At 38.5% G+C, this 10,996-nt stretch overlaps 2 protein-coding genes across 2 annotated transcripts in view; one reads left to right on the top strand and one right to left on the bottom strand.

The window, feature by feature from the left end:
- camk1a (calcium/calmodulin-dependent protein kinase Ia) overlaps positions 1–9,548 on the top strand; it is a 20,378-nt gene extending 10,830 nt beyond the window's left edge. Inside the window, exons 3-12 of the mRNA XM_005724489.1 lie at positions 2,742–2,873; positions 3,880–3,954; positions 4,410–4,548; positions 4,672–4,798; positions 5,077–5,152; positions 5,243–5,355; positions 5,455–5,533; positions 5,992–6,079; positions 6,246–6,414; positions 6,912–9,548. Of these exons, the coding sequence (XP_005724546.1) occupies positions 2,742–2,873; positions 3,880–3,954; positions 4,410–4,548; positions 4,672–4,798; positions 5,077–5,152; positions 5,243–5,355; positions 5,455–5,533; positions 5,992–6,079; positions 6,246–6,414; positions 6,912–7,015 (1,102 nt within the window). The 3' untranslated portion in view covers positions 7,016–9,548. The remainder of the gene's footprint in view (positions 1–2,741; positions 2,874–3,879; positions 3,955–4,409; positions 4,549–4,671; positions 4,799–5,076; positions 5,153–5,242; positions 5,356–5,454; positions 5,534–5,991; positions 6,080–6,245; positions 6,415–6,911) is intronic.
- Positions 9,549–9,946: 398 nt separating this feature from the next.
- LOC102204245 (protein FAM107B) overlaps positions 9,947–10,996 on the bottom strand; it is a 5,140-nt gene continuing 4,090 nt past the window's right edge. Inside the window, exon 5 of the mRNA XM_005724488.2 lies at positions 9,947–10,413. Within this exon, the coding sequence (XP_005724545.1) occupies positions 10,309–10,413 (105 nt within the window). The 3' untranslated portion in view covers positions 9,947–10,308. The remainder of the gene's footprint in view (positions 10,414–10,996) is intronic.

The following is a 10,996-nucleotide window of genomic DNA, read 5'->3' as shown; positions in this document are numbered from 1 at the left end:
ATGAAAGAAAGAGAGGGAGAGAAAGAAAACCAAAGGGGAGAAGAGACGGTGAGAAGGGGGGGAAGAAAGAAGAAAAAAAACAAACAATAAAAAAAACAAAACACCTGGGTCACCTGTATGGAGAAAAAAAACAGAAGAGAAAGCAAACAACAAAGAGCAACATAATAAAAAAAACGGCACCATCACATTAAACTAGCTAGCAGTAAATATCAGTAGATACTAAGTAATAAACGATATTGTGCAGCACGCAAGATAGACAGCGCACAATGTGCTTTGAGGCAGCAGCCAAGAAAGCTGTATCTAATAATTTGTTAAGCACTATATGTATTTATGTCTTTTAATCTTCATTTTTTGTTTATTGTTTTTTATGGCTATTGTATTGTGCTGATATTTTGCTGTCTGATATTATAGCATTTTGAACAGTACAGATTTGCACTCTGCACCTATAAAAAGTGATGATTTTTCTTTCTTGTTGTTTCACTGTTTTGTCTGTCACTTTGGTGCATATCTCAAATCACTGCAGAACAATTCCTGATGGTGTTTCTTATCAAAAACACACAGTAGTCTGCACACTCAAAATCTTTATCAGTACAAAGTAAACAGACTTTAGCTGTCAGTGTAACAGTGAATTCTGTGTTTTGTGATGTAAACTGCACTGTGGGTTTAAAAGCAATGATTGAAAATCCACAAGGTCACACTTTTCCAGTACAACAGTACACATTACAGCATATGGGTGACTGGACAAGATTCACATTTATACCTGTGTAATTTGTACTGCAATTTCTTAACAGATCCTATTATTTTGATATGGAAAATAAAAAGATAAGACTCTTTCACAGCCCTTTATCAGAATCAGTCACAATGAAATTCTGTTATTTCGGCATGTTTTAACTTGTTCAAAAGGATTGACACCTGGGTGCTTTAGAGTTAGTATAGAAGGAGCTGTTCTATACAATTTGAGCTGCATTACACAAGCATTTAATAATGTGGGCAGTTAGTATTAATGTCCACAAATGTGCCAAAGCTTTAAAAGGAATGAGCCCTATGATGTGTGCGGTAATGTGGAAGTTGAACAGGTAGTTCTAAGAATTTCAGAGAAATGTATCAAAGCAAGGAAGTGTGTAAATGCCATTTATAAAGTTGATGTGGCAGTTCTTATACAATGTAACAGTACATTTCAGACACATGTTAAAATGAGATAATACTGCCTACATTTCCATGAGAAAGACACGTGATCAAATTAGGATTTCCATAGGTCTCTCTCCCCCCTGAGGTGTTGATTGCCTTACTTTCAATAATCCCCATAAAGTTAGACAGAGTTTTACTGACCGATAGTGTAAGTTTAGCACTCTTGACCCTCTGATGAAAGCCTATGTAGCTACAAATGCTGCAGGCTTAAACATATTAAAATGCTTTCAGGGGTCGATGAGAAATGGACGTTTATGCAATTTTGCTCTGAGACTATTTTAAGGACGTTTTAAAAATGAAACCAGAGATGTGTGTTAGAATTGGTTGCTTTCTTGTGCATCAGCTTCACTATGCAAATGTTTCCAGTGCTTTGGTTCGCTGAGCACAAGATGGCCACGGTGCAAAGCCATCTCAAGGATTACCACGGATTCAGGCAGAACATTTATTATGGAGAGATGACAGAAAAAATAGAAGAAGAAGAACATTACATCAGCTTTGTAATTACATATTAATTAACTTTAAAAGCAGAAGGAATATAAAGCGAGCAATTATTATTTAAGATTTTTATTAAAATCCAAACATTTTCAGTTTTGGCTCAAAAGATGACGTATTCTAAAACTTGAACATCAAACATCCTTTTGTGTTTTGAGTGACAGTGTTGCTTCGCACACATGGAAAGGATCCCTGTGGTTGCTAACAATGTTGGTGCATTCAGGTCTCCTCCTGAGCTCCCTCCCACGCTCCTGTGGGGAGACTGTGTAAATACAAACTATTCTGCCTCTCATCATCACCAGACCGTAATCTATAATGCAGTCTAGTCTCCCTCAGATACAGCTACACTACATTTACTCTATCTATTATTGAACATCGTTTCCTTTTTTAAAACAACTTCTCTTCCCATCTTTCACGTGACTGTTGCATCACCTCCCGAGCCTTTTCTCGGCCCCCCAAAATCCTCTTGGTAATGCCACCGTTGTGAATTATTCATCGAAACATCGCTCTCTCACGCGCACACCTTTGCAACACAAACACAAACCCTGATGGTTTGAATGCAGTGTATGAGGTCTGGTGTGGTTAAGTGGTAAATTAAACATTGGTGTTTTCATAGCACTTTTCCAGGCCTATTGACCGCTCATGCATTAATGCACAAATACAGTGCCTCATTCAGTGCGTGCAGCCCTTTATCAATCACACTCTCAGAGAGGGAAATTCATTTTCATTATTTTGCACAAGGACGGAACAACATGCACACCAGAGGAGCTGGGGTTCAAACCACCAACCTTCCAGTTAGCAGAACATATAAGAAGAAATAAGAAGATTGCACCAAAAACCTGTATATTCAAACATATATAGTTATTTTTTATTTATTAGAGCTTATAAGCATGAATGTTTTGTTTAAAAAAAACAAAACAAAAAACAACTCTTCATGTGTTATTCTTTCATGTCACACTCTCTAGGCATCGTGGCACAAAGCTTTCTGATTTTGTCCGTTTCAGTCCACACGTCTCTCAATTACTGTCTGATTGGTGCATGTACGCTTGTGTGTGTTTTAGGGGTGCTTTCTCCGAGGTGGTTCTAGCAGAGGAAAAGAGGACTCAGAGGCTCGTGGCCATTAAGTGCATTCCCAAGAAAGCGTTGGAAGGCAAAGAGAACAATATCGAAAATGAGATCGCAGTACTACACAGGTGAGGCCTCTGGAGTTGCTCGCGATGCATCGGCTGCTGCTTTGTGTCCAGCTGGAAGGATCAATCAGTGCAGCCTGGTACTACAGTGCATATACATCACTCCAAAATATATGCAAGGGGTCAATTGAATGGGTGACTAAATGCATGGTGTCAGTTGAAACAGTAGGATTGTGCACCGGAAATGTCAGGAGTAAAGAAGATAGACCTATTTTTAGTGTCCCTGTTGCCAGGGCAACAGCACACAGAGGCGGAGATGGTGTGGAGTTCCCCGCAGCAGTGTACTGAAGAAAGAGAAAGAGACATAGAGGGAGGAGAAGTGGAGAGGGTGGGGTGGGGGGAGTATTATAGAGGGAGAATGATATGAAAGAATGGGAGGAGTGGACAGAATATTTAAGTCAGAATGAAATAAATAAGAGAGACATGAGAGTGAGGGAGATGAGGGAAGTTTGAAAAAAAATGATCTGAGAAAAGACAGAGGGATTCTCTCACCCTACGAAAAGTCACATTAGCCCTTCTCAGCTGCTGTTGTGTTAGTGATGCCTCATATGCTTTCAACTTGACTCAGCAGCCGAGAGAGATGCTCAACCTTCTGTTGGCTGGTTCATAACAATAAGCAATCCAAATCAATGTTTTAAGAGACTAACATTTGTTATAACCATGCTGTTAGGCCCTATAAGTGTTTTTCGTTCATTTCTGCAGGTGCAGAAAAGAGTCAAGAGGTAATCTATCTAAAACTTAGCTGTGATTTTTCTGGGAGGCTGTCACATTTTCTATTTTTAGGGAGCAGTGTAAATACCTTGTTTTAACCTGAGTTCACCATTGTACACATCAGGGAAAAGAGAGAGCAGCGCTCACTAAAATGGGAATTATGCAGCAAGAATGCCATCTGGTGACCAATTAAATATAAACGTTTGGTGTTTGGTGAAATGTGACTTGTTTAAAAAAAAATGAATGAATTAAAAAAAAAACAACAGATTTCTGATGATTTCTGTTTGTGAATTTTCAGAATCAAGCACCCCAATATTGTTTCGCTGGAGGACATCTTTGAAAGTACATCCCACCTTTATCTTGTCATGCAGCTGTGAGTTCTCCTTCCTCATTGCTTTCACACAACTGCCAACTGCACAACACAAGATACACATGCCTCTCATATTTTTCTTTAAAATAGCCTGGAAACATTTGATTTTGTTCTGTTAATTTAGAGAAAACAAATCAGGAAAAAGCTTCTTTTTAAAAAATCTGTTACATATGGCATTATGTAACACCTCAAATTTGACAGTGTATCATATTCGTATTAATATATGTCATTTCAAATGTTCAAACTCATGAAATCACTAGCAGGATGAAGCAGTCTTACGTAATTCGGACAATTTGCTAAAATTCAGTAAACCGTTGGAAACGACATTAATAATCATAAAAGAATAAGATAGTAGATTTTTTTATTTAAACAAATTTAAGCTCATGTTGAAGAGAAAATCACTTCTAATATTTGCAGTACTGTAGAGACTCTTTTCCCTGATTTTGTTTTACTGACAGGGTGTCTGGAGGTGAGCTTTTTGACAGAATTGTGGAGAAAGGTTTCTACACGGAGAGAGATGCCAGCCAGCTCATCCATCAAATCTTGGATGCAGTCAAATACCTCCATGATATGGGGATAGTCCACAGAGACTTGAAGGTATCTTAATTCAGCAAAAGACAGAGATATAAAAGCTCAACCTGTCTTGCAGTTGGCTTGTTTTTCTGTCTTTTCTCTTTTTTTTCTAACCTTCCTCTTTGATCTTTCTTCTTGTCTCTGCAGCCGGAGAATTTGCTGTATTACAGTATGGATGAAGACTCGAAGATTATGATCAGTGACTTTGGACTGTCAAAAATTGAGGGGGCGGGCAGCGTCATGTCCACAGCCTGTGGTACTCCTGGATATGTGGGTGAGGCATTCAATTTTCTGGTCTTCTCACGTCCCCCCGTCTCTTTCATGTGAGCGTAGCACTAGCTGTTTCAGCTGATATCCCCTCTTTATACTCTGCATTGTGAGAGGCTCTTTCATCCACTATTGAGTCAACTGCAAGTGTTTCAGAAGTGCTCTCTACCTGTTTAACATGACCTGGCAGATCACATAGTATTACTGAAAGGTCAAGATTACTTGAATTCATCCTCACCGTTGCTCTGTCTCTATACTTTCTCACTCTGTGAATGTTGACTGCAGCTCCTGAGGTGCTCGCTCAGAAGCCATACAGTAAAGCAGTGGATTGCTGGTCCATAGGAGTAATTTCTTATATTCTGTAAGTCGCAGTTTATTTATCCCTGAGAAGTATAGAGAGCGTTTGGAGGGGGTTTCTTACATTAAGTAAAATCCAATGTCGTTTCTACAGCTTATGTGGCTATCCTCCGTTTTACGATGAGAATGACGCCAAGTTGTTTGAGCAGATTCTGAAAGCAGAATATGAATTTGACTCTCCATACTGGGATGACATCTCAGATTCAGGTAACCATGAAATGTCTACTACAAATACAGATTAAAAATATACATAAATAGCAACAAATGAGATTATTATTTTTACATGAACTTAAATTTCGTTGGCAGCCAAAGACTTCATCTGTCACCTGATGGAAAAAGACCCTTTGAAAAGATACACATGTGAGCAGGCGCTCCAGCATCCATGGTAGGAAAGCTAAAATACTGGATCTATATGTAGCTGCTATAATGTCATAAGCAGCAGTCTGAAAATGTTTTCAAGTTTTTATTTATATATTTGTTTTATTTTATTTTTTTAATTTTTCTGGTTTCTCAGGGGTGACATTTCGGCTTCTTTAATATCGCAAGATACAACAATCAATCAGTTATTGACTGCAATATTGTTTATTGTTTTTTCTTACTGTCAGTGTGCATATAACTGATTGCTTTAGCTGACTCATCTCTTTGATTGTGCATTGTCAGATGTTTGGGAAAAGCCCAAAGAAACATTTCTACATTGCAGATCAGCAGATCAGTGTTCTACAGATTGGCTTATGCTTCAGTGAAGTAATGCTTAGCCATGAATGATGCTAACTGTTTACAATATGATGTCTCAGTCATGTGCCTAAAATTCCTGTAATTTCTCCAATTCTTGGTGACTTTCAGGATATGTGGTGACACAGCTCTGGATAAGAATATCCACGAATCTGTCAGCGCACAAATCAAGAAGAACTTTGCCAAAAGTAAATGGAAGGTCAGTTCCTCGGCTGAATCACGCAGCACCCTGTGGGAAGAGGTGTATTAAGATTGCCAGGAGTTTCATTTTGTACGGCTTAACTGTTTTTCTCCTTCAGTAGCTGTCAGACACAGAAGGTTCTTACAATTTTTTTCCCCTTCCACTCTTCCCTCTCTCCATGTAGCAAGCATTTAATGCCACAGCAGTGGTGCGCCACATGCGGAAGTTGCAGCTGGGCACTAGTCTCGAGGGACCCAGTCAGATTACTCCCACCAGCCCCTGCCATGGACATCTGCTCCCAGAGGAAGAGGAGGAGGAGGATGACGATTTGGGGAATGGCGAGGAGGAGAGCTGTAAGTTAGCAGTTCATAGTGAATGAACATATGGAAATTCAATTTTTTCCCAGGAAAATTTAGGTGATTCAAGGTGTACGTTTTTAGAAATTGTGTGAATTTTCATGTCAAAGGAGATGAGTTTAATATGTATATAATAATATCATAGTTACTGTAATTATCAGCTGCAATTAAACCAAAAACAAACTATTTTATTTTAGACAAAATTTCTTCCTTATTTAGGAAGAAAATGTAAGTTCACAATAATTTATGATGTTTGCGATAAGGTTTTCAGTCATACAACCACACTGATTTGTCATGAGATGTGAATCTGGTACAATTGGAAATCTTGCCTATTTCTATCATCAGCCCTATATGATGTGGGTGTAGAATTAGGAGGAAGAGCTAGCTGGATTAGGCCAATTTACACTTACTTTGAACAGACAGACTCAAGCTCTTACATCAACCATGGATAATCTCAGACCCCAGAATAATCCGTGCTCTGCTCTAACATCCAGTGTCTAACTACGAGGATGGCCGTCGTGGAAGCAATGAGGGCAGCACGGATCGGGACAGCCTGAGAAGCTGCACCTACTGCTGCAGGCCAACTAGTCGGATCTGAGCACAACCTAATAGTGTTGTCATGTCACATCGAATCCCTGGAGCGCCCAGAGCCCGCCGACCCGCTGACCCGCCGACCCGCCCAGTCTGGCCAGGAATGCAGAGCAGCTATCAGGCACGGTCCACCAGAGTACATCCACAGCCAGCAGGTCACTGTTACAGTGCAGACAAAACATACATTTCCTTTGCCCGGGGAAAAAAAAGAAAAAGAAAAGATAAATAATAATTTTTAAAAAAGAAAAAACTTCATGAGTGAAGATTTACAAGTTTTAACTGCATTGCATTAATGGTAAACAAAGCTGCTTCAAGTAGGCATGGCTCTTTTAAAGGATCTTGCAATATGTTGGTCCAGAAACCCTCCGCCAATACTCCTCCACCACCACCATTAAAGCACGCTGCTGAAAAAATCTAGGTGAATGTGGCCATTGACATTTTGCTAGTACTATAAGTGGTTGGCTTCAGGAAGGGCCTAGAGTTTTCATCTGTGATGAGATAAAGGTATTCTCTTTGATTACGTATCTCTTATATTATCTGTCATCTGCAGTACCTCTAATCGCAGTTACAATGGGCGTCCATCTGGACCACATGCTAGACATTTCTCGCAGCCTTCTCCAAAAATCTGGCCAGACAGGGGGGGAAAAAGCTAATGAAAAGAGTACTGAAAGCTCCTTCTGCATGTCTTTATACTCTTCACCCATCAATATGACTCAGTCTAGTCATCGACCAAGTAGCTGTTTAGTTAAATCTCAAGCTGTGTCTTCACTGCTGATTTCACCTGCCTATCTATTTCTGTTTGGTTAACCCCTTTTCCCCCCTCACATTGTCACTATTTAGTGTTTCTGTCTTTAAAAAAAATAAGTATTCACTTCTTTTGTTTAAAGCCTATTTGCAAAGGAGATAATTGAAAGTGAAGGGTGATTCTGGGGTTATGGACTCTATTCTGGCTCAGACTGGGTTTGTGAAGGGTCATTCTGACCTGAAGTGTCTGCATGCTTTTTGTTAGGGAAAACACTGAAATGTACGAATATCAAAAGGAGACTTCTTTGTTTTTTTTTTCTTTGTTTGTTTGTTTGTTTTATGGCTGTTCTGTTATCTGAGGCTCAAACTGAGATCCCCAAAAGTCTGGAAATCACAGTAATCTCACCTTCCTCCATTGGCACTCGTCATGTTAGAAAAAGCATACAGAGAATCCACAACAAGTGGGAAGAAAACAAACATAACCATATCATGTTCATCCTCCCTGTTTTGTTTCTGACAAAGTGTCTAAATGTCCGCCGGCTGTCAGTCTCGAGGTCTGGCTCCAGAGGGATCTCAGTCTGCGCGCTCCGCCTGCTTTGTGCTGTGCACCTCTAGTGGAAGAAGTTTTGGTCTACTGTTTGCATGACCTGGTTCAATATGTTTACATGAATGATGATCAATTAGTATAAACACACATGATTATTATTACTCTGTTGTACTGAAAAAAAAAAAAGATGTAATACTGTAATTTTGAGATATATAATGTGAAGTGAGTAACACCAGAAGTAATGTTGTTAACACAATACAACACAGCACAGTGGACTTATCATTTGCATTGACTGTGATGGTCAAGTCTCTACCTGAGTGACAATTCTCCTGTACTATGTTTATTTCCATCTGGACTCTCTTTTAATCGTTCTGGGTTGTTTTTTTTGCTTTTATTACTTATGTTGAATCTCTCCAACAAATCATTACTAGCTGATATCTAGACAGTGATGGGGGAAAAAACACATCAGTGCCATTGTGTGCATCACCTGTCTGCCAGTGTACAAGCTTTGTTCCTCCAGAGCAAAAGGCCCAAAATACTAAAGCCATACAGGGAAATTGGAATGCTTTACTAAAGATACAGATCAAGCATGTCATCATTTTTTTAAATGTATGACTCAGGTGAAGGACGGCCTTCGAGAGATTTAAAACAGAAAAGGAGTGTGACAAAGCATTTTCCCTCCAACAGCTTGCTAGAATTACTTAAATCCTGACACTTGTTGTGTTGTGTTACATTAGTACGCAAGCAGTCCACTTTAGTTGAATTTAAACCTGTTTATTTCCCCCACTCGTATTATTATTTCCCCTCATTTTGTTATTGATACATATAGTACAGTAAAAGAAGGCTATCACTCTGGATTTACATGACTGTAATTGTGGAAAATATGCAAACTGTGTTTGAAGGGCTTAATGTTAACTGTAAGATAGCCAGTGTTGATGACTTTGAGAAACTGGCTATTATATGTTTGGTAATGACCTTCTGTTCAACCTTTCCTGGGATTTGTTTCCACTTGGCTGTGTTTTTTAAAGCTTATATTACCCATTACAAACACATCTAAATTCATAAAGAAACACGTGTATATTATATATATAAATATAAATATAAGTATATATTGTATATCCTTTTTTGTAAAAGCTGTTTTGAGCTACAACTGTATGGATGCAATGCATCATGGGATATTGAACAAGATGTAAGAAAATAAGATTTGTACCCACAGAGATATGATTGCTGAAACTGAAATAAAACTTCCTTGTCTATGCATTGTGTGTTCTGTCATAATATAATAACCAGGTTTCTGAAAGATTTCAGGTGAAACTGTAGAAATGTAAAGTGTGCTGATTCCAAATAGTCTGCAAAAGGCAATGCATTCACTTTTTTAAATGCGGTGCTTCTTAACTCGCCAATCTCAATACTACAAAATTACAACTTTTAAAATAACCACGATCAAATTCGTTTGATTAAAAAGTATTTAAAGTATATTTCATATCTACAGATCTAGAGTAATTGTCAGTGGTAACATTAATCACAAATGTACATGTTTGCTCGTCTGGTATACAGTATGTATGGTATGAGGTTCTTCTTTCAGCTAATAATGTGAATGTCAAAAATTCTGCACACAGTAAGAATGTAGATAGAAAGCATGTAAAAAATGTTTTATTATGGATTAAATGGACAAAATAAACACCTAATAAATTGTGCTGCTGGAGAAAAAAAGAATCAACAATGTCTGTATACAATACAATTTTTTATAGTTTTCTTTTTTTACTGAACGTTTTGCTCTAAGTCACATTTAACCAAAGTATTGAGAAGAAAAACAAAAACACAAAAGACACTATTCACAGTGATGACGTGTCTCCACTTGACCAGAAGGTGTCGCCTCGATCATGAGCATTGAGCTGTATTATCTATCTATTCTATTTATAGCAGAAGAATCCTTCACCAGGTCAGTTATTCCCAACAGTCAATTGCACCGACTGTGAATACAAAACACACACGTAGTTATAAAACGGTCACACTTCTTTTGCCCTTGCACAGGGCACTGCAGTCTTCCTCAGTCTCTCTTTGACTTGGATGAACTCTGGTTCTTCTTGTTTAACTTTCTGATCTTTTTCCAGCTGTGGAGAAAAGAGAAAACAACTTAGAAATGACACAAATCATATAAACTGTAGTGAATTACCTAAATACATTCATGGAATTAAGCTTAAGTACATTTAACTGAGTGCAGACATAATGTACACAGTGTATATGCTCTCATTGTTTCCTTCTTATGCATGAATTTAGTAGAATTCAGAGGCGAAGCCTTTACTCAGTATGTTGACTTTACGCAATTACATTTATTTGACAGGCAGAGATTCTATATATTTTACAGATTTCATGAACTGTACTGAAAAATAACCTCCATCTCTTCTGGCTGAAAGAATTACTTTTACACATTTAAAAGTGCCTCGTTATTGTAACACCAAGACTATAAGACACCCACTGTGTCTATTTCTTTTTTCTTATTTTCCTTATTTTCCTTTTGTCGCGGTCTGCGGAGGCAGACCGTGTGGGAATGTGTATGGTGGACCCAGGTGCGAACACAAGCGAGGATGCAGGAGTGGAGTAAAACAAAAGCGAGCCTTTATTATGGCTGAAAACAAAGTGTACAAACAAAGCAGGGATGGCGTGACTAGACTAGAACTAAACTGGGAAAACTAA

This window comes from Pundamilia nyererei, unplaced genomic scaffold, assembly GCF_000239375.1.
Source record: "Pundamilia nyererei isolate P.nyererei 1_Seehausen unplaced genomic scaffold, PunNye1.0 scaffold00012, whole genome shotgun sequence".
Classification (NCBI taxonomy): Eukaryota; Metazoa; Chordata; class Actinopteri; order Cichliformes; family Cichlidae; genus Pundamilia; species Pundamilia nyererei.
This window is presented reverse-complemented; position numbering and strand designations above follow the sequence as displayed.